The 25,029-nt window shown below is 33.8% G+C and overlaps 1 protein-coding gene across 2 annotated transcripts in view; it reads right to left on the minus strand.

The window, feature by feature from the left end:
- The window catches only part of SEMA3A (semaphorin 3A), a 223,502-nt gene that overhangs the window by 36,290 nt on the left and 162,183 nt on the right, over nt 1-25,029 (minus strand). For both annotated transcript variants that reach the window (XM_004431297.3, XM_087445785.1), the window contains exons 7-11: nt 8,971-9,113; nt 7,054-7,168; nt 6,894-6,963; nt 4,349-4,493; nt 906-1,125 (exon numbers count right to left, since the gene is read on the minus strand). In XM_004431297.3, the coding sequence (XP_004431354.1) occupies nt 906-1,125; nt 4,349-4,493; nt 6,894-6,963; nt 7,054-7,168; nt 8,971-9,113 (693 nt within the window). The remainder of the gene's footprint in view (nt 1-905; nt 1,126-4,348; nt 4,494-6,893; nt 6,964-7,053; nt 7,169-8,970; nt 9,114-25,029) is intronic.

The following is a 25,029-nucleotide window of genomic DNA, read 5'->3' on the forward strand; positions in this document are numbered from 1 at the left end:
GTACAGTCGCCATTCCCCCGTAGTTAATGTAGTTTTTTTTCTCTGTTTCTCACCAAGGGAAAATAAATGTTATTATACAAGGTTTCAGTGGAGCACTCGCTCTGTTTCCCATTGATTTATGTCAGTTAACAACGTTAATGGAGACTAGGAATTTATTACCTTGGAATCTGACCCTAAGTAGCAAGTTTCAGATTTGTAACTGGTACTTTCAAAATAATATTATTAAAGAGAGTAGGGGAAAAATAAAACAATATGTCATAATAGTAATAGAATTCATTATGAAAATATACATGCAAAAAGTTTGTTTCTAATCACGGAATTAGTAAAAATATGTTGTTAAATTTCTATAGAAATGGATCTAAAATGTATCTGATGATTCCCTAGGTCCATTTTTTTTTGTTTTCTGATGAAGTTTTATTTTTTTCTCATTGTATGGCGAAAACACTGAACAAATTTTCTTGCCAAAATTTATTTGCTGGAAGATTTGCATCCTATGGTAATTTTAAAATTCAGATAATTTTGCATCAATATATTCTAGAACCATTATTGAATGTCTTGGGAATTTTAGGCATGGCTTGAGCAATACATCTTTGTTCTAAAAAGCCACGGGCCAGAAGAGTTATGATTCAATTACAGAATAACATTGATTGTTCACCTAATCATTAACTTTACCTGATTACATTTATCAAGTTTTGATTGAAAAGGAAATTTTATTTAAATTAATATATGTCAACTTAAAAAGATAACACATTGTAATGGTATAATGTTCAGGTTTTTTAGTCATTTATTAGAGGTTAACTATACCTTGAGAGTGACTATAAAAAATTCCTTCAGTTCTCAGTACACTTAATCAGTTAAAAGCAATGTTCTGGAAGAAAACTTAGAGCTGAAGTTACAACTTTTACCTGTTCCAATAAACATGACATCATACTGGCCATCTTCTGCATCCACTCGATCTACTACAATTTGTGTAAACTGATAATTTACATCTGTTTTGATCATTATTGGACGATTATTAATAGGAAACACTGGATTGTACATGGCTGGATGACTTCTTGCAAATGTTATAACTTCATCAGGAAGGTCTTTTGTAGAGTCAAATCCACCAAATGTTTTACTGGGACACTATTAAGATAAAGAGAAGAATATCTTTTGTTTAAAATATAATGAATAGGATTATAAATTACATAAAAATATATGACTTCAGTGTTCTAGGAATCTAAACCTGTGATAATTTTTTTAAAGTTAAGTAACTGATAAACTAAAAAATAATGTTGCTTAAATTAGAAGATGTAATATATATTATATATTTCTTAAATATATCTTGTCTCAATAGGATTTAGTTATGTCACCATTTCTTATCAAAAATTGCAAACACATCTCATGAATTCAGTGTACAGGAGGAGTCTGATGCCCCTAGTAGTAGCAATACCACATATTTTATTTATGTGATACATGAAATATTTGAAATAATAAATGGAATATATTACAACTAAATGCAATTAATCATTAGATTAGAGAAACTCAGAATAATTTTCTTGAATATATTTCAGTTTTTCCTATGGCATTATGCTAAGATACAAATGCTCTTTTCAAACTAAAAGACAATACAAACTATTCTTCGTTGTTTTGTTTCTAACATATCATTGAAAAAGTACCACAAAAAGTACCAAAAGTACAATCTCTTTAATAAAGTAACTTTAGGGATAAGGAGAGGTGTTATTCAAAGTGTTTAACAACCTGCATGGCACAGAAACTGACCAATCAGAATGGACCAAGCAGAACAGATGATGGCCACAGAGAGCCAGAAAGGATGCATTGTTGTACAGTGGCATAATATCAGCTCTGGATATAAACGCTCCACATAAGGCAATAAAACAAAAATGAGAAAATTCAGATTTCACTGTGTCTCTTTTCATTGCATTTAATTATGTGGTACAAGCATTCAGAGTACAATATCATCAGTCTCTTGCTTTTTGTTTTACACTTAAGTAATCTCTGCCATTTAATGTAAGAGCTCGAGAGCTGAAATGTTATTAAGAGAGGTTCTTGATCTTACAAGAGGCTTAGAAGGAGAAATCAATTGTCTTTGCCATTATCTTGATATAGATCATTAATAATTCATGAGAAATGAAATAAATAAACCTGTTTTGAAATGGGAAGAGTATCTATCTATGAATATACATGAATGTATACATATGTTGTATACATACACACACACAATAATACACTAATATAACAGTTAAAAGATTTAAGGAATTGCTTTTTGTTTAATTATAAAATTACTTATTTAATGTAACAGAAATATCAAATATTTATATAATTTCCTAGAAGAAACAATAAAATATTTTTACATTTAAAACTTTTTTTTTTGCTTTTCTACTAGCATTTAAAAATGGCTTGCAAAAATTTAGAAATATGTGATTGAAAATTAAAGTGAGGGATTTATTTATTTTAAATTTTTATGTTACAATTTGTTTCATTCTCTTGCCTTACTATCCTTTTATTTTTGTGTCTAGTATTACTCAGCTGTAGGTTTTTCTTTAAAAATAAAGAAAATGTCATTCTACTGCCACATTGTTTGAAGGTCACTTAATATGTTTTTCTCCAGTAGTGTTGATGGAATGACATATTCTCAACGGCCATCTTTTGGGATTAACGAACTCATCCAAGTGAATTTTTTTCACGGAGTTAGGTGTCATCTCCTCCTAGCAGCCCCTCCTTAATTCCTAGATTAGGAAATACCTTCTGCCTTCTGCCTCCAGCGTGGGGTGCATAGTGCTGACTTAATTTCCCCTGTTATAACAACTCTCTATGAATAACAGGTGAGAACATAGGCTCTAGAACCAAACTTCCTGGACTGAATCCTGGCTTCTCTCCTTGCCTCAGAGTCCTCATCTGTGAAGTGGGAACAATAACTGGACTATTAAGTGTAATATATATAAATAGGTATAAATCTCTTAGAACAAGTTTTGGGACACAATAATTTCTAATTTCCATTATTAATTCCAAATATATTGGACACATCTTTAGATAAAAAACTTTGTAGCTCCAAATAGTAGCACAATATCTAGCACACTGAAGGAATTTCACCAAGTCTGTTGAAGAGAACCTAGAAAGAGTCAGTTTATATTTAGAATACACTTGCATTAATTAGCAATAGATATAAACAGCCATAGGTATATAAAACTGTCCACCAACAAAGTAAAAACAGTTTACCATTAAGAAATGGAGTAAATACCTTATGCCTCTTATAAAACCCATTTGACTTCATATAATCAAGAGATATCCTATCTTGTTCATTTATTCTTCGGAAAGCTAACTTAGGTTTTTTTATCTACAAGATCCATCAGCTAGAAGTAATATTTGTAAAATGTAAAATTTTCAATTTGCTCATACATAACTTTAGCAATACAGAAAAAACAAGAATATTAAAAGCAACCTAACAAAATCATATAAAAACATAATTTACTTGAATTTAACAGAATAAAAAAAACTGAAGTGAAATTAAAGTAATGGCTAAACTTCAAATGCAAGTTTTTTCATCATATGAAATAATTTCCTTCAAGATTCTCAGGATTCGAAAACGATGCACATAAGTGGATGGTTCTATCCACATACTCTGTTACTTCTGAGATCATATTGATGATGACTTTACTAATTTTATACCATATCGAAGTCTCTTCCTTTTTTCTCCCTATTTTAAATTACAGATTCAAAGCTGGTTTTATTTTGATTTCTGTCCAATTTTTTTAAGCCTGAATGTGCCCAGGGTTGCTGGAGGGAAAAGGGAGAGGTTGGTGAGAGTAGACAATGTCTGTTAAAATATCTAGGCCCTGCTCTTTCTCTCAGGTTTTTTTCACATATCTTCTTTCACATATCAAGCAGTGAGGGATCTGTCCCATTTCCATGGGAAGATAACATCGACGAAAATTTTTTTTTTCTTGTATTTAATGTGCAATCCTTGAGCCTTCACTACGATCAGAGAGAACAAGTCCAGGTGTATCTTGTTTCAACTCTCCATGAAGGCCATTTTCACTACATCCCATGCAGAAAAGAAAATAAATAAGGCTACCCAATCACTTTCTGTTTCTCAAAAATTCTGAGTATTAATAACTGAGTGCTTAATAACTGATAAGCACTGAACTTGAACACCAAAAGTCCGTAAAAAACATGTTTTTAAATGTGGAATTCCATGGTATCACAGAAAATCCTTGCATTGCTTTCATTTATAGTCTTGGAATCTTTGTTTTACATTATCTGTATTTAATATTTTTTGTAGCTGATTTTTTTTAAACCTTCAGCAGAAATTTATTCATTTTCTATTTTAAACACATAGGCCACTTACAGTTCCTGGTCGTGGGTAGGGGACTCTTCCTTGATAAGGTACCCACTGATAGTTGGGACCATCCCTGTGAGCATACGGACCAAGGAACACCCTTCTCACATCACTCATGCTATACATACACACAGCTGACCCCTTGAAGATGTTACTAAAAGAGAGAGACAGAACAAAAACAGACTTTCATCTTTATACAATGGCAAGAGAACTGTCAATACTTCGTTCTTAAACTTCAGATATCAATTATCAAAACATGAACATAAATTCTTAGCAATCTCAAATAGTGTTTGGGATTTTTTTTTTAGTTGCATGTATATATTTTAACAATCTACAAAAGAAAGCATTACGATTTCTCAAAAATAGAAGACATGGATGAAACTGTCTTTAGTATTCCTAGAATATATATATTCATATCATACATAAACTTTGATATGAAAAACACATACACATGATCTTCTAAAAAGTAATGTTTAATTTTGATATCGTATAGAAATGAAAATATAAACTTTGGTAATAGGTTAAGCCTCAAACATATTACTGAAACTAGGGAACTTTTAAACAAGCAAGAATGTCTAAAAAGTCATTTTATATGTTGAAAGCACTGCAGAAAATGAATAGTCAATGTCAAATGATGTGTTACATTATATTATTTTTAATTCCCAAACCAAAAGTATTAGATCAAGTAACAGAGTTTGATTTGTAGAAGGCATTTAAAATCATCTCTTCCTAAAGCAGAAAATTGTCTTAAGTTAGTAGCTATTAAACTCTAGTCAAAGTGGAGTATTATAGCAATTATCCCCAACATTTTGCTAGAAAAAATCACGTAACTGAAGCAAACGGGAAGTTTGCCATGAACTGCCACAATTTTCCATTTTATTTTGCTTATATAGATACAGCTTGAGGGATGTATATATATAAAGATATAAAACACTTGTGCACAGTTAGATATGGAATGCTTATCTTTTAACCAATCTCTCTCCATAGAAAATTACATATAAATCAGACCAAAGGAAAAACACGTGTTCATAAGAGTTTATTATCGGAAACTACTGCATATAGACAATGTCTGGTAGAGCGTTAAGCTACATGAGGGAAGAAACCATGCCTGGCTTCTTTTCTGTAACATCAATTACATGTTGCACTTGACATACAGTAAATCTCAGTAAATATTTATAGAATTTAATAAAATTATTTTCATAATAGCGTGGCAAATTGACACGTATTTGCTACATCATGGTTTGTAAAGTTTATATGTATCTTTTTCATTGTTATAGACTTTGCGTATCTATTGATGAAATCAGCCATCATTGAAAGGCTTTATTATGATTCACAACTGTTAAGACTAACTCACAGACATCCACCTCACTGAAGTAGAGAGAGAAAATTATTTTACCGATTAAGCCAGCCATTCTTAAAGTGTGGTCCCTAGACCAACAGCATGGGCATCACCTGGGGATTTGTTAGAAGTACAAATTCTTAGGCCCCATCCCATTCCTACTGAATCAGAAACTCTGGGTGTGAGGAATAGCAATCTGTATTTTAACATGCTCTCTAGGTGATTCTGATGCACGCTCAAGTCTGAGAACCACCGTACTGAGCAATGAGGAAGCAGAGCAAACAGATTAATGTTTGTTTAATTTGAGCCTCTCACATTCTTTATTTTATTGTCATTTTGTTTTTATACCAAAGGGGATAAATAATTAGGTATGGGAAACTGCATATAGTTTTAGTAATATGGGTTTCTGAATTTTTGCATGTTATTTTTAAAATTATTAAGTAAAATATCCAATCAATTTGTAATGGCTTTAATATTTACAGAACAGATCAGTGTTGGACATGCAGTTAATCTTTCTCTTTATGATATCACAGTCAATTGCAGCACTTTTCTGGACTTTTGATTCTGACTTATTTTTCTTTTGAACATTTTCTCCTTATCTGAATGCATATCCCTATTTATATGCATGTAAATATATGTTTCTTTTAACAACTCAATGTAATGTAAACTCTGTACTGAATGTAATAGTCAAGAGATAATTGCTGCTTGATTGACAACAAAAACCTTGTAGGAGATGGGGAAAGGGGAAAGGAGGAGGGGGAGGAGAGGGGGAAGGAAGAGAGAAGGAGGGGAAGGGAGAGAGAGTGAGGGAGGAAGAGAAGGTGGGGAGGAAGAAGGAGAAGAGAACGGAGAGAAGAGGGGAAAACTTTTTTCACCCTAGTATAGTTTATATCACTATAAACTTATCAAAACTCAGATTTCCATTTTTATAATGCTCAACATTTCACTCAAATTTTTAAAGTCAAATCTATACATACATAGGACATGACATGGTTTTCACCATTCTATTTATAGGGATGATATTCTTTACTAAAATTTATTTTAAAAACACTATTTAGGTCATAACTTATTTCAGCCACCCAAGAATGCACAACTGCTCAAAGGTTAAGTCAACATTGTTCTTTCAAAAATATATTTTCACAAATTATGGATTCTTGGAAAACACATAAAGGACATGAAGTTTCTAGGATAATAAGTTAGTAAAAAGTTGTTTACCTGGAAGTTGTAAACACTCCATATACAATTGGATTTTTTGGATCTTTAGAATTCATTAGGAATACATCCTCTGTTTGAAAACAAAATTGAGGAAAGTTGCATTTTTGATGGTTATGGCAAAGTCTGAACAAATATTCTCCGTGCAACATCAGCTACTTACGCAATTCATCAAAATGAGTGTCGATGCCATTTGGGCCTGGCACTGAGCAAATCAGACGAGCTTTGAGAAATGTTGTCCATTTATTCACCAGACTTCTGTGCCCCCCGAAGTCATTCTGAAAGGAGAGAACACTGGTTTTAGAAACTGTGCATGATGATGATTTCAAATATTTTTCTTACCTTCAAATCTTAAGATAACAAAATACAATAAAGATAAAATACAATTCCCCATTTTTCAAAATGAGTAATGAGGAGTTTTAAATGACTAGATACAAGTAACTATGCTTTTTCATTACATTGTTAAATATCTATTTACTCAAACTTTATTCAAGGAATGACTTATAATAAATGTCCCTTAGCATTAAAAAGTTACTTTGCTTTTTCCATCTGTCACCACTCTGCAATGAGCAACTATTACTGTTGTGTTTGTTTTGGTCTGGCTTAACTTTCTCCATCCTATATGTGTATTTCTTGCGATCTTACTCACCTAAGCAGGGTGGTTCACAGTAGTGAACACATTAGCACACAATAGGCAGTTAATGAGTATTTATTGAGTGGAAGAATAAATGCATGCCTTATAATTCTTACGGAAAATACATCCCAAATAAAAGCATGTTAGCACTGAATATTTTATAAGCTTACAGTTGATGCAATTCTGACTTTACAAATGGCATTTTGAAAAAATATCTGCATAAACTTTAATAAAGGAAACTTACTCCAGAGAAAACATTTTGAAAAAGTGTCCCCTCACTGAAAATGAAACAGAATTTTAACCAAATGTAGCAATACATTCTAGTATGATGGTATGTATTCACTGGTAACATATAGTCTTTTAAAATAAACAGTATTTATATTATGCACATATGTTTGAAGGAATATAAATGTTCCTTCAAAAATATAACACCATTTTACATTTTGTTTATATGACTTTATATACTATAAAGATGTTTTTTAATCCTTATAAGTAGTGCTTTTAAATATGATCTATATTTTGCAGAGAAAAGAGGCTCATATATTTTATATATTATTTGTATGTTTCCAGATAGTTAAAACTTTTGATTTTCCAGTACTTTAATATACTAGAGATAAATAATTAGATCATAACTGGAGTAGAAAAGAGGCTACCCCCCAAAAAACAGATTTTTTAAATTTCATGATATTCTTAAAAAGAAAGAATTCCATTTTAAAACAATTATTAGATCTGACTTTATGATTTCCTTGAGATGAAAGGTGCTTTAACATATAACAGTTGGCTTTATTCATATTGCCTATATACTGCACTATACAGTGTAGAGGCAAGGAAGAGTAGTGCTATCAGATCTTCACACTGATACTAATTAATCTATAAGTCCTTAGTGAGCAATTTTTTATTCTATATATCTAACACTGTAATGCAATATTACATCCGATTTTGTGCCACACAGTAAATGAATTAGCTCATATGGATAAAGTTCAGAGCTTCAAAATTATATGTGTGTGCGTGTGCATGTACGTGTATGTAGGATGCTATAATCAATTTATAAAAATAAGCTTTAATGCTTTTCTTTCTTATATTAATACTTCAGTTATTCCAACAACACAGATTCACTCAAAATGGACACATTGTAGAAAATTATGCTAGGTCTGAGAATACAAAAAAGTATATTCTCCCAGGTGATATGAAAAAATTTTATTTCTCTAGAATTTAATGTAATTGTGAAATAATGCCTCACAACCTCTACCTGCATGGTTAACTATATAAGTTACTCATAAGCAAATATAATATGTTTTCAATCATTTTTTATCACCTAAATATTTACAGTGATCAGTCAAGTTTTTTAGCTATAGTTTTCATTGTATTTGCACATAGGTGGAAAAGAAAAAGAAATAAAATTGTGATTGGACAACGATATCCTTTCAATTTTTTTCTTTACCTCACCTTGCATATCTGACCTATTCTAGCATGAGTGGCTTTTCCAGTGTGTTCTCCATCTATCGCATTTTCACGGAAGAAAAAATATACTTTGTCATCTTCAGGGTTGTCACTCTCTGGGATGAGGTGGGCACTAATGAACCTTGGATCTGAGAGACAAATTATAGCACATATATTAATTCACAGTTGGATAAATAATACCATTCATTACAGTCCATTTTCACCTTCTCTTAACTCCTGTTTGACATATTTCAAGAACTAATCTTTCCTTAGTTCACTTTTTTCAGTACATGTGAACTGTTCTTTATGCATTTTAAAGTATGTTTCAATTCACTTTATACTTCAGAAAAAAATCATTAATTTTTTCTGGAAAGTTAGGAGTAGGTGAGGAAATCCTTAGTATGATCACATAATGCAAATGCATTACTGGATATTAAAATATTTTACAAACTGTAAGTGCTATTAAATATTACCTATTGCCGTCACCATTATTATTCTTCCTTTCAAACATAAAATAGTTTAAATCAAACTATCAATTGGTCTATTTCAGTTTCCACCAAAGACTGGCTGGGAGGGGAGAATGAGATCCATATAAAACAACAACATAAAAAAAAAAAATCCTTTCATGTTGTTTCCCATCTTAGTAAATGACAACATCATTTACTAGGTACTCAAGCCAAAAACCCTGGAGCCACCCTTGAGTCCTCTCTGTCTCTCACATCCCACATTCCATCTATCAGCACATTCTTACTCATCACCATTTCTTACCACATCCTTTACTACCAGTCTCTCCCAGACCACTGATTGCCAACAATAGACCCTAACGGTCTCCTTGTTGCTACCTTACCGACTTGGGTCTATTTCTCCACACAACAGCTGGAGTGAACCTCTGATATGTCACTCGCCTCTCTAAACCCCCCTATATCTTTCCAAATCTCTCACAATGAAATATCCTCCCAGTGACCAGAAGCCATTTATGATCTGGCCCCTGCTACCTCACATGCCTTTTCTTCTACCTACCCTTTCTTCCCTAACTTACTCCTAGCTAGCCATACTAACCCTCTTCCTGGTTCTCAGTCAAACATTCTCAGTCCTGCCTCATACTTTTCCTGCATTTGCAACTCTCTGCCTTCGTATACCCTAAAGACTGAATTTTTACTTTTATTCGGGTCTTTCTTCAAATAGAGATCTTTGTTGACTAGTCTATTTAAAACCCCGAAATCCTAACTCCTGGTGATTCTTTATCTATTTTCATGCATTATTTTTCTTCCTAACACTATTAAACACCTGCTATTATACATCTCTCTGTCTCTATCTAACCTTCATTTGCTTATTGTCTGTCTCCCTCCCCACCTCAATGGAATATAAGTTCCTTGACAAAAGGGACTTGGCATGTTTTGTTTGATGCTATGATCCTAGAACTTAAAACACAGTAGGCATTCAATGAATATCTGTGCAAAGAGGGAAGGAAAGAAAAAAGGAAAAAAGAAAACTGCCTAGACCATACAGAAGGTGTATCAGCAATGTTTAGAGCCCCACCTCAAAAAATACTTCTGTAAATACCTGGCTTGATATGGTTGTGGCTCAAACAAACCATATAAAAATATTTAATAGTTTCATGGCTTTGACATGTAATATACTAAGAAGCTGAGTTTACCTCAGTGAAAACACTTAGGACATTGCAGGTATTTAAATTCATACAATAATCTACTTTTACTCCCATGGTGCATTATGTTATCAAGTTAACCATGAAATGTACACACACAGGTCAGCACTATACTTAAGAGACCAGAAAAAAGATCAGAACCCTGAAACTAGCTTTATCCACGTTATTGAGTCCTAATCTTTACACCTGTGGATAATCATCGTTATCATGTGGTCTATGCTTGTAACCTTCTTTTAACATTTGCTCTGGGACCATGCACTTGGTATAATTCACAGAGCTGCACTCCACTATCCTTCTCAGGCAAATCATACAGACTGTAAGTAATGTAAAACATAAAATAGTACCTATTCATATTTAAAGTTCACTGTGCCAGTGGAGTAAGTGTAGGAGAATAATAACTTAAACATTGGAATTACTTAGCACCAGAATTTTTTAAAGATACAGAAAATAATACATTGCTTTAACCTTAATAATTGTTGCAAAGCTTATTTTTCTTCATAAATTTTTACCTGTTCATACATAAATATATTTGTATATATGTGTTTGTGTCATGATGAATGGTGAGCAGAATAATTAACGTGACATGGTAGGAATTATGATGTTACAAACCAAAGAATTATTACCCCACTGACAAAGTAAGGCTCCTATAAATGCAGCATGTGTATGTGTGTGTGCATGCACACGCAGATAATAACACAAACCCACATGTGAAAGAACTCAGTTCAGTCACTTGCAACTTTTGTGACCTTTTGGCAAGACTCTTATTTCTCTAATCTCACATGCCTAATTTTCAAGTTGGGTTTATTTCAAATTGAGTTATTTTAAATTGGGTTCTATTCACCTTGTCTGTCATAAATAGTTCATGTAAAAACAAATACTTTAAACAGCGCATGTGAAACAACACTGTAAAACATTAACAAATGTATTATATTATTATCATCATGATGATACTGAAAGGAAGCCTCAATCATATGCTAAATTTGGGATCTCATTATAATCCAGCTACAGAATTAAAAACGAAAAATCATACATTCTTCAACTCTAATACTGGGGCAATGGAGGAGAAGTTGGCCTAATATTACCTCCCAAATTAGTGTAGTTGTTCATATAAACACTTGAATAACTTAAAGAATTTCAAGTAATTAAATCCAACTACCATTTATTTCATCACAAATACATGCAAGACACCATGTAGAAAACAAAATGAATAATATATACCCCTTGTTCTCAGAAAGCTACAATCTAGCAAAGTGATGTTATAAGCACAAAAATGACAACAAAGCAAACAATATTTTACACATATAGATATTCTCTTAACTTGGTGTGTGGGCATGAGAGAAGGTGTTATCAAACATCACGTTTCCCTCTGTAAAATACTTGAGGGTAATTATCATCTTACAAATGTGGACTCAAGTGGGAAATACTTCAAGCAAGTTATCAAGTATATTCATTGTTGACAGGGCCTTCAATCCTAGTCTCTCCTTCAATATTTGATAGTATAGGCATGGAGGATTTTGTAGGTGAGTTAACAGTTTGACATAGTTTCAGATATAGCCCCAAAATAAAATTATATACGGTAAATAAGAGCCAAATGTATTAAAAGAGAAAAAGAGACTATCAAAGAAAAACAATGTCAATTTAATGTAACTTGTCTTCAAGAAATTTAGGTTATATCTAATACTTGGAAAAACATTCATTCCTATTTCAAAGTAAAATAGGTCTCTAGTTGATCTCTCCAAACATTTAAAAGGAGCCATTCTTCTTTCAAATTTAGAAAATCTTCTCTTTTATCAAAACTTCTGCTCACTACTCATTTTCTACTTCTTCAATCTCCCAAATTTTGCCTTCCCCTTCCTTGTTAAATGTTGTCCTCTCACCCCTCTCTCTTCTTCTCTCAGTCTATTCTTCCCCTCACTGGTGAATTTCCCTCTTTACTCAATCTGAACATTCTAATCAGTCATCCTAATCATCTTCCCTATCATCCTAGAAGCTCTTGGCCTTCTGAACCTCCACTGTTCCTGCCTTGTAAAACCCCAGAACCTTTTTCCCTTTGCCCCTAAACCTAAGCAAAGATGAAGAAAATCATATAATCATAGTAAATGGATGTGATATAAATTCAAGCTATTTATCCTAAATAAGAATCCTAGTGTTCCTAAGGAATTATTATATTTACTTTTAGTGGCTCACTATAGATTTATTATTAGCAACTGTTTAAATCATTCTGATTGTTTTCAAATCAACTACTGTACTATCTCTCACTTTACTCTCCAAAGATGGACTTCTTATATACTGATAAGACCAAGGCCATTTAGTAAGAACTCCTTTCTTTTCCTTCCTTCACTCCCCAATTTTTATTTTCTTCCTTTCTGTAGAAAAACTGACATCTCCTTGTTTCTAAGTCTAAGGCCTCTGTCTATTTGCTCTCAACCCAATAATCTACAGAATATTGCTCCAATAACAATCTCTATTCTTCAGGCAATCACTCACCACTTCTTATATTTTCATTACCAAATATTTCCTAAGCCTCTACTCTGTGCTCTGGATTGTGGAAGACTAGGGTATATTTTGATGAAATGTTTTCTGTCCACATGGTGCTTACTGTCTGTGAGGGAATACTGACAATTAAACAGAGCAATTATTAAACTGCACAAAAGAACAAATATAAAAGTTTGGAAAGAATGCAGGGGGAAATAAAAGGAACAGTTAATCTTGCCTTAAAGGAATTAGGGAAAGTTTTTCTCAGAAGATATGGCGTCTAATGCAAGACCTGAAGAATTACCAGGAGTGTCCCAAGTAGAAGCAATGCACGTGCAGGGTCACAGAAACAGCAGAGGATGCTGTGCACACACAGTGGCCAAAGCAGAGAGAGGTGGTCAGAGATAAGGGTGGAAAGTTGAGCAGAGGCCAGAATAAGAAAGAAGTGTTGTTTGGGAGTTTATGGTCCTAATGGCTATGAGAGAAACCATTGAAGTGTCATAAACCTAGTAATGACAGTATCAGATTTCTATATTAAAAAAATCACTCTGGCTACTGTAAAAAAAAAAATTACAGTGAGGCAAGAATGAAGGCAGGAAGCCCACTCTGGAGGCTGGGGAGAATGATGGGGATCTGGACCTGTATGACTAAGAAGGAGACACATGCAGAGATTATGTAAAAATAGAATTGATGGATTATGCTCATTGATAAGATGTGGAATGTAAGGAGTAGTGAGAAAAATCATGGAAAAATTAAAGAAACGTCTGATTTAAACAACTGGTTGGGTAGGAATCACTTACTGAGATAGGGAACACTTGAGGAAGGACCGATATGAGAGTGGACAAGGGAGATGAGATCAGTTTAGTGCATCTTTAGAGTGAGATGCTTGTGAAGTTGTCCCACAGGCCAGGGAATACAAGAGCTCAGAAAAGAAATGAGGAGAAGAACTGAAGTTATTTGAAATTGAAGTCAATGGAGTAATTGGGAAGATATAGAGTAAAAATAGAAAAGAGGATAGAACCTAAATCACTGAAAAAAGTTTTGAAAAGTAGGAAGAAATCTAGCAACCAGGGAGTTGCAAAATGAAGGGAAGCAGGCAATTCTTTCTTGGGTTTTCAATCTTTCCCTTTCTAATGACTCTTTCTCTGTGTCAAATATTTATTTTTAAAATCTTTTTATCCTCCAAAAAAAAAAAAACCTTCCACTGACATTCTATCCTGTAGAATCCGTTGTGATTTCTTGCATCCATTAAGCCATACAACCTCTTGAGAGAGTAATTGTACTCATACTCCCTGCCTCACTTAATACTTGCATCTCAACTTTTTACTATCTAGCTTTTGGCATCTTTCACTACTGATAGTGTTCTATCGATAAGCAACAGGACTCATCAAACCAACAAATAGATTTGACACTCATTCTCCTTTGGTTGTCTTCAGCTATTGGTACAGTAACAAGGCTAAAAGTAGATACTACATTTATCAATACATATATTCAAGATGGGCCGCAATTTTGGCTCTAAGCTTTCCAGCACGAGAGGAAAATGGGAAACCTTGTCAGTTACATTACTCACAGTGTTTCTAATACAGAAAATAAACTAAGGGCAATAAGTATCATCCACAAACTAACCTTGACTTATCTTTCCAGCAAAACTGATCACTGTTCCCCTTCCTTAATCCCTCAGTGAACCTGCTTATCATTCTAGAAAACTCCCTATCTACTATCTTCATAGGCAATGTAGTTCACATCACATGCAAATTTGCTTCTACCTCTTTTATAACACTTAATTTTCTTTCTGTTATCCTCATTTTCACATTTGTTATGACAGGCATTTGTCCTATATTTCTCCCTCTCTTGCCTTCAGCTTCTATACATAACAAAATATTTCCTTAAGTATATTTTGAATCTGTCCCACTGCAACTACCCAAATGTAAGCCCTTTTTTCTTCTCTCTTGGCAGTCACATTCAATTTGTTTTCCCTGCCTCTGGCCTCACCTTCTCCAAACCATCTTGTACTGTCTATCACCTTTTAACACACAAACCGTTCCCCAGCACCTGGTGCACATTTCTCAATTAGAATCCATAAAACTATTTTAATCACTTCTTTTCTTTCCCCTCTCTTCTTGTAGGATGATCTCCCTATTTTTCCTATTTCTTCCAGGATAAACATAATTTTTGAAACAGAGCCTTGTTCCTAAATGAGTGAATTAATTAATAAATCTCCTGGATTAAAATGTGTTTTTTTTTAAAGAACACATTTTCTTACTTTTTTTTTATTGCTGTCACATTGGCTTATAACATTATATAAATTTCAGGTGTACATCATTATACTTCTATTTCTGCATAGATTACATCATGTTCACCACCCAAAGACTAATTACAATCTATCACCACACATATGTACCTAATCATCCGTTTTGCCCTCCTCCCTCCCCCATTCCCCTCTGGTAACCACAATCCAGCCTCTGACTCTATGTGATTGTTTGTTGTTGTTTTTATCTTCTACTTATGAGTGAGATCATATGGTATTTGACTTTCTCCCTCTGACTTATTTCGCTTAGCATAATACCCTCAATGTCCATCCATATTGTCACAAATGGCTGGATTTCGTTGTTTCTTATGGCTGAGTAATATTCCATTATGTATATATACCACATCTTCTTTATCCATTCATCCCTTGATGGGCACCCAGGTTGCTTCCAAGCCTTGGCTATTGTGAATAATGCTGCAAAAAACTTAGGGGTGCATGTATCTTTACACATTCACGTTTTCATGCTCTTTGGATAAATACCCAGCAGTGGAATAGCTGGTTTGTATGGTAGATCTATTCTTAATTTTTGGAGTACTCTCCATACTGTTTTCCACATTGGCCGTACCAGTTTGCACTCCCACCAGCAGTGTATGAGAGTTCCCTTCTCTCCACATCCTCTCTAACACTTGTTGTTTCCTGTCTTGTTAGTTATAGCCATTCTGACAGGAGTGAGGTGATATCTCATTGCAGTTTTGATTTGCATTTCCCTGATAGGTAATGATGTTGAACATCTTTTCATGTGCCTGTTGGTCATCTGTATATCTTTGGAGAAATGTCTGTTCAGGTGTCAGGACGGCCGAGTGGTCTTGCTTTTTGACATAGTTTGTTAAAGCGTTTAAGATGAGTAGAACTCATCATAGGCTCAACGATGTTTAGGTACCTGGTTAAAGAAATGCTTAGACATGCTTCTTTAAATTGCAACTATTTCTAAGGGTTATTACACGATAGTGGGTTTTCAAAATGTTCTTTTGAAATTTTATGAATGTTCTTTTAACCTGGGAGAATGTTTTCTTTTATTGATCACATCCTTTTGTATTAGATAATTAATGCAGTAAAATTAATTATACTTGCAATTTTTCAAAATTAGATTCCATCAATAAGATTAAAACAACAGAAAGCATGTTTCTCCATCTTATGAAGCTAAAAACAATGCATATGTTGGAGGTCAGAGATTACCTTTGTCCTGAGAAACTACAAGCAATTCAATAACTTGCCTTGTCATCAAAAACTCCCCATGGAAAAGTTTTACCAAAATTCATTCAGACTGATCTATTTTATTAGTTCTCCTTAGGAATCTAAGAAAGTTCATGATACTCACAAAGGAAGCTATTCTACTTCCATCAAGTGGCATGCAGAAATGAAAAACCCAAACCCACTAGTTACTTTTTCTTTTTAAATTTGTGTTCTGTAACCCATTAAAGCAGAGAATGCCAATTTCCAATCTCCAGATACAAATTCCTGATTTCAGTGTGGCCATGTCCATTGAAACTAATAGACACACATATCCAGATCTTTGAATAATGTAGTTACAATGCCCCTAGATACCTTTCCACACTGCAACATTCTCTACTCTGTAAAGTTCACAAAACCCCATGACACGGATTTAGCAAAATCTTTGACTTGTACAGTTTGAAAATATTTCTGGAGACGTGACGCAGGAAGTCAATGTGGATGTATATTAAAAGCTGAACATCAAAAGAAAGTGGCAAAATCCATTTAAGCAAGATCAAAGTGCATTAATCTCACCACCGCAAAACTGCAATGTAAACACTATGAAAGGTAAATAGAGTGCAAAGAATTCTCTCATCTGGATAGCTTAAACAGTATGCCTGTGGGGAAGAAACTTTGTCTTTACAGGTACCGTGGTACTTTTGCAACGCCCTGAGTACGTGGTAGAAGCTGAACAAATAATCATATTTAACAATCTTGGGCCAATGCTATCATGTGAAGCATGGAATCTTTAGTCACCGTGATAGCAGTAGACACTGAGTAAATATACCCCTTTTCTTTCCCCCTTTATCTCCTTTACCACCCCCTTGACATTCTTCCATACCTCATCCCACAGACGGCATTTCTTGCAAAATTCACGTTTGAGTACCACCTGCCACTTGTAACAGTACCACTCTGTTGAAATATTTTTAGCAGCTGCAAATTAAACTGTCCTTCAGGTGCAACCTCACACTTAATGAAAATGACACCTTGGCACAGGACACGCAGCTGCCTTTATGATTCATCTGGCAGCTTGAGTTTATTTAAATAAGGAACACATCTTGCTGCTCTCAGCATTAGGATCAATTTGAATCACTAGTACAGCAACATCTGATCAGCATTTAGCTGGGTCCTTCCACCAACAAGCCCCCAAGGAACAAGAACATACAACTAAAATTATATAAATATTTTTTTTCTGAAAATGAATTAAATTTATAGGACACTTAATTAAGGCTTTTGGAGTATCCATAAATTTAAAAGTTAGGACATATATTGGTTTTCTAGGACATAAATTATACATAGTTCATTTGGACAGAGGATGGAATTAAAGACTATAAACTCTCTTGTGCAACTGCTGCAAGGACCAGTTAGTTTCATAGCATGAAGCCCTCCGTCACTCCTCTTGTGAAGCATGTTAGGAGGTTCCTGAGCAGCAGAGGAGGAGCATAAACACACTGCAGAAAAACAATCCAAATTAGCTATCCGAATCAATCATGACACCACCTATGAGAGGATAAGGAAGGCTTGAACATCTATAGAGTTCACCAAATGTACATACACACACTCTCATTTTCTTTACTTGAAAGGTGATTCCACTGATGTGATGACTATTCATGAAGGAAAATCCTTACTATGTACATACCCTCAATTACCAACATCAAAATAAACAAATTCTTCCTTCCCTGCACATATACAAAAACTATTCTGTGACAGGAGTCAGAGAAAACTGGGTAGAAACCAGGCTTCTCCCACTCAACAGATTTGTAACTTCAAAAAATTAATGTCACCCAGCCTCAGTTTTCTTATCTGTCAGAAAGCACATAGCTCTGAGGGGTGCTGGAGAATTACATTAGAGAATATATACACATCTACACCTACACACATATGTCTGTCAGTCTAGCTCTCTATCCACCTACCTCCCCATCTACCTATCTATATCAGCACATCATAGGCCTTCAAAATTGCTCGCTGTTATTATTTTATAGCACTGTTTATAAAACTTGGAGAAATATCCTGTATAAATATATGTTTTAGATTGCTAATGAAAGCAAGTTGAATCAGAAGCCAGCTGATAAGGAAGCTATTTACCTGTTAAAGACAACTGACAAGAACAAAGAGAAATTGTAAATTATATAAATTGTAAAACTTTATTTTTATAATTTTTAAAAATATTTTCAATATCACAGCCTCAGGCTTCAAAATATATACAAGCTAACTAGCAGGGAAATCGGTGATGAGGAAAAGTCATCACCAGATGACGGCCCGCATACCAGGATGGTAGCCAGAGTGACTGGTTTCTTCTCCTGTCAGCTCTGCCATATACATAAGGGAGAAAAAAAGCCCCAAAGAATCAAAAGACCGTGAATGGGAACTTTCAGCATATTGGGAATGCAGAGAATGCAGCATAAGGTCATCTTACATTCTTAGCTAACAGCCTAAGCAGAATGGATATATCATTTTTTGGCTGTGGAATAGAAAAACCTCTGGCTGCCAAGCAACAGGCCTGGAAAAACTTTTGATGCTTAGCTGGCTGGGAAACTATGAACAGCCCTTGGGATAGTTTAACCCGAAGAAAGGTTCAAGATGAGTCACATCAGGAAGGAGAGAAGGGCTGATTAGGATGGAAGATTAGCAAGAATCGTAAGTGAAAATAACAGGTACTATTTACTGTGCCTCTTTCTGGTGCTTTTTACACATTATTCTAATCCAGACTTGTCCCGACATTAAGACCCCAGCAAATGTCCAGAGTGCAAACTAGTAATTGGCAAAGCCAGGACATGAATAAGAGCTGAGTTCTTTCTACTGCATCACGTGGCATCAAGTATTTACACCTATGTATGTTTCAACACGTCTCTAAGTTGCATATCCTTATACACTATTTGGTTATTTTGTTTAGTACTGTAATAGAGACAGTTTTTAACATTAATAAAAGGAGAGTGGAAAAGCTTGCTGCTTTTTACCACTACAAAATAAGGCTATTTGAACTAAATGGTCATAACCAAAACTTTCCACAGCTTTTCTCAGCTGAAAGCAAATTACCGAAGAGGAAGCGAAAAGCCTTTGGAATACTGGACCTACAAAAAAAAAAACCCGTGACGTGATCACAGACTTCACTGCGGAGTGTGCTGCCTCCAACTCTATACGCCAAAGCAAATTAATCACCTTAGAGTTTCCCTTATTTAATCTAGCAAAGAGAAAACATTTTTTCCATTTCCATCTTTTCAGTTTCATCTCCCACATCTATTCAGTTGGCATCTCCTACCAATTCTACCCTTAATACATTTTTTAAGTGTATTTTTTTCCTTACTTCTTTTATCATAAGTAAAGCTCTCTCATCTCTCTCCTAAAGTATTGGTCTGTCTTCTTAAAAGATCCACTCACTTCAAATCATTCTTCCCAATAAACACTTCACAATTTTGCCAGTGTGTATTTCTAAATATACAGTTTTACTGATGGTTTTCCACTGGCTAAACCATTAAACTCAGACTCTTTAAAAAGTATTCAAGGTCTTCACTACCCAGCTCTCATACATAATTCTAGGCTCACCTCCCATTGCATTTCCCCCTGTATCCTCCTCTATCTTATCACTCTGGATTCCCAGAACTTTCATTCTTGAATGACTTTACTTACGCAAATCCTCGATGAAGAATCATGCCAATTTTTCAAGACTTTTTTCAAATACGTTCCAAAAGTACTTTCTTCAAATTCTTTAGGTGGAAATTTGTCTTCTGGGTTTCCATAATATTTGTTTAAATTTCAATTAGAGTAGTTACACCTTCCCACTTGCCTGAGATTTTTCTTTACAGTGATACACTATGTTTCTTCACTAAGTTCTTTTGAGAGAGAGTTTTGTCTTTCATCTTTGAATCCCCTCTACTTCTTAGGATAGTATATTACACTTTAAGAGAGTTGCTAATTTGAACAACTGAACACTATTCTATTTATACAATTGTCTTACGGTTTTTAAACTGCCTTCACATAGATGATGGTCAACAAAAGCCAAGTATCTTTTTAAAAAATAGGACCGGATGATAAAGGGCAGAAACAAAGAGCAAATCAAGAGCTCCTTTCTTCATATCAGATGGCCATAATAAAAGAGAAGATCAAAATGAGTCAGAAACTAAAAAGAGCAGCAGCAACATTGTTCTCTATACTGACTTAAAGACACACAGACTTAAAATATTCAAAAGAAGGTTTTACTCTGGGGCTGGGGCTTGAATAGCTGTATTCTTAGTCAAGCAAAACTAGGTGTGCTGCGATATTTATAGGCGTTTGCTTGTATTCTCTGTCAACAAATTCATTTATACCATGAATATTCTCATCACCTTTGCAATATTTAAATTATTATTGCTTTTAATTACATTAGCAAGTATAAGTAAGATTATATGGGTGTGTATAACCATTTTGAGGTAATTAAAGAGTATTTTGGCTGTTAAATAAAAGAATATAAAAAAGCAGAGAAAGGAAATACTCATGTAAAAAATATATCATTCAGGGCCGGCCCCGTGGCTTAGCGGTTAAGTGTGCACGCTCCGCTACTGGCAGCCCAGGTTCGGATCCCGGGCACGCACTGACGCACCGCTTCTCCAGCCATGCTGAGGCCACATCACACATACAGCAACTAGAAGGATGTGCAACTATGACATACAACTATATACTGGGGTTTGGGGGGAAAAATAAATAAATGAATAAAATTAAAAAAAAATATATATATATCATTCAATGGTTACTGCCTCTTTCCCTTTCCCATAAATTTTTTTGGTTATCTTAATCAATTTGACTCCTTAATTCCCAGGCTATTCTTCTATGCCTGAGCAGCATTTTCTGACTGACTTTTGACCACGTTCATGTAGTACTGCATATTTAGCTCCTCAGAATAACTCACTATCTCCATCATTTGCACACTGCTCCTCCTGGAGACTCATCTTTCTCAAATCCACTTTATTTATTAGAGTCACTCAACTCAGAAGCCTCAGATTAGTCTTGACTTCTCCTTTCCTCTCCGTCGACATTTTATCAATCATGAAGTTTTATTTCCATCTCTCTCCTAAATATCTTTCATATCTATCTTTATCTTTCATGTCTTCATTTAGGTCCTCAAATTTTTTCCACCCTTTCAATAGTTTTTTGAGTTTCTTTTTATCAGTCTTACTTCGTACATTTTTTCTTCCACATAATGCCAATATTCAATTTTTTTGTCTTTATCAATATTCAATTTGTTTATGCCAATCCATTGTTTAACACTTCCTTCATACAGTTTTTGGTAGGAGTGTAAAATGGTCTGGTAGTTTTTTTATAAAACCAATATATACCTACCCTATGATACAGCCATTCCATTCCTAGCTATTTAATTGAGAGAAATGAAAGCATATGTTCACAACAAGAATGTTTATAGCAGCTTTATTAAGCCCAGGTGTCTATCAATAGAAGAACAGGTAACACAATGTGGTATATCCATACAATTAAATACTATTTAGAAATAAAAAAAACCAAATTACTGATACATGCAATGACATGGATGAATTTCAAAAACATTAGAACAAATGAGTACATATTGTATAATTTCATTTATATGAGTTTCTAGAACAGGCAAGAATAATCTGTTGTGGAAAATTCAGAACAGTGGGTTCCTCTGGGGGCAAGGGTATGGGGACTGACTGGGGAAAGGAATGAGAAAACTTTCTGGAGTGTTCCATATCTTGATAGGCATTTGGGTTACTGAAGTATATCATTTGTCAAAACTCATTGAGTAGTACACTTAAGATAAGTGCACTTCATTGTACGTAAATTTTATCTCAATAGAAAAAATACATAAACAAATATTGAACTCACATCATTGTTAATCATATGAGAAAGGTGTGCTGAAATCTACTTTGAATTCAGAAAAAATGACGGTTGATGGATGGAGAGGAATGGATGGATACGTAGATATGGGATAAATTATAGTAAATGTAAATTTGTAGAATCTAGGTGGAGGACAAAGGTGTATCACTATAAAATTTTCAACTTTCTGGTATTTGAAAATTTTCATAGAAAAAATACTTCTATGCCTCCTGAAACAAAAGGTAGTATGTTTTTCCTAACTTTCAGCAGAGGTGAGCTTAGATACATATAAAGATTAAGAGAAAATTAAGAAAATACAGTGTGTAAATACAATAATTATTATTACGGGTGGTGAATGAAATCATTTACTTTTTTTACTAAAACTTATTTTTATGGCTCAGTCAAACTCAAACTGCAGCAAAATCAAGAAATTCAAACAATATTACTGAGCCTGAGCTACAAGCATCACTTAAATTTTCAGAGATGCAAATTTGGTATGGTAAAATCTTCAATGTATGGTTAGTTTTCTATATCTAGATATCATGTATGTTCTTTTTACTTAAATATTATGGTCTTTAACATCTTCTATTCAAATAGGAACATATTCATAATGTAATTGCCTACGAGTTGTAGAATTATGTTAAGAAAGTAAATTGGTAATAAATAGTGTGTTTTTTTTGAAGAAAACACGTCTTGTTATGTTTTTTGTCTTTCTGTTTTGTTGCTTTATTTTTATCACATATATCTTATAATCATTTCTCTATTTTGATGAATTTCTCAAATTGCAGGAACATAGTGTTGAGCACAAAGTAGGTTTTAAGGAGAGTGACTGGAATAGTAAACTAATTTAAACTAAATGGACACATCACAAGTTTATATGACTATTTTGTTATTATTAGTTATGATTCGATAACTATCTACCAAAATGTGGTCTATGTTTCCACTCTATTATTTTGTAAGTATGTGGTCTTTTTTATTGATTAGTTATAAAACAAGCAATTCTTTAATATTTCAATACAGGTATGATATAATTATGTACCTTATTCATTACATATTAGAGTGACTTTCCATTGCAGATTTTGGGAGTTGCAAATGATGTCCTGTTATTTACAAGTACACTATGTATAATGATTTAGAGGTTTGTGTTTTATCATGTTAAACATGGATTAGAAATATTTTGATGTCTTTAGATTTAATCCAGTTATCTCAACTATAATGTTTTTCACATTTATATAATTTTTGACTATTTATTCCCTCCTAACTGCAGGAAGCTGCAATATTTATAGATGTTTCCTTGTATTAGATCTTAAATAAATAAATTCATACTATGAATGCACTCATCCATCATCATTAATTGCCCTTTCATCATTTACATTATGTTTTTGAATTATGTTAAGTATAAACTACTGTATGATTAGATGATTTATTATTTGAGAAGATCAGATGGAATTTCATGAACAACATAATCTCCAGGAAGAATTTTTTTTTTTTTGAGGAAGATTAGCCCTGAGCTAATATCCGTGCCCATCTTCCTCTACTTTATATGGGACGCTGCCACAGCATGGCTTGACAAGTGGTGCTTTTGTTCCGTGCCCGGGATCTGAACCTGTGAACCCCAGGCTGCCAAAGTGGAGCACGCGAACTTAACTGCCACGCCACTGGGCCGGCCCCCGGAAGAATATTTTTATTCCCTTATATAGTTACACACATGCATGCACACACACGCATCCATGTATAATAATACACTTATTCTTGCAGTTAATAATTTGGATACTGATTTGATTACTTTTAAAGACATCAAAGACTTATTACAGACTTTTTTCCAATTAATTTCTATAAAATTGAAAGGTTTGGGAAATAGACAATTATCTTTGTATGTTTTCTCATTATAGGAGATGTTAATATGAAGGGAAATTAAATGAAATACACATAATATAAACTCTGCTCTCTAAAAACAAAATGATGCTGTCAATGGAGTCTATGTTCATAAAGTAATTACAATATTTTGCCTACAACACAATTTGAAATCGAATTTTGAACTTGGGTGAAGAAAACAAAGGCAGCAAACATTCACTGCCTACATCCAAAGCAAACAGAACTGTCTATTTAGAAAAGTCATTGCCTCAAGATAACAAGTAATTTATATAATCTTACTTATTCGATGACTTCACACTACAACTTTCTCTTAAAGGGAAAATTGGTAGAGGTTCAAGAAATGTGGTATTTCCTAACTCACCTCATTTTAAATTAGAGCACATTTTTCTTGCCTATGCCAGAAAGTTCATCACATTTTTTTAGACAGCATGCTTACTCTGCTTTATTAAATGAGATGAAACAAGTGCATTTAAGTGTGTGTGATTTATTTTTTAAAAGTTTCAGTGCTTAAGCAAGGAGCTAAAAAATAATCACCACATCAAAGAGATATAGTACAGGCATGATTTAAATCTCTTTCAGAAGGACGAAAAACATACCAGTACCTCCTTTCAACTTTCTCCAATCCACAGTTATATCTCACTCATTGGCAACATTTAAAATCAGGAGTTTATATAAGTTTAAGATGCATTTCATAGAAATAAACATAACT

The sequence above is a fragment of the Ceratotherium simum genome, chromosome 1, assembly GCF_057802395.1.
Source record: "Ceratotherium simum simum isolate JZ-2026a chromosome 1, ASM5780239v1, whole genome shotgun sequence".
NCBI lineage: Eukaryota > Metazoa > Chordata > Mammalia > Perissodactyla > Rhinocerotidae > Ceratotherium > Ceratotherium simum.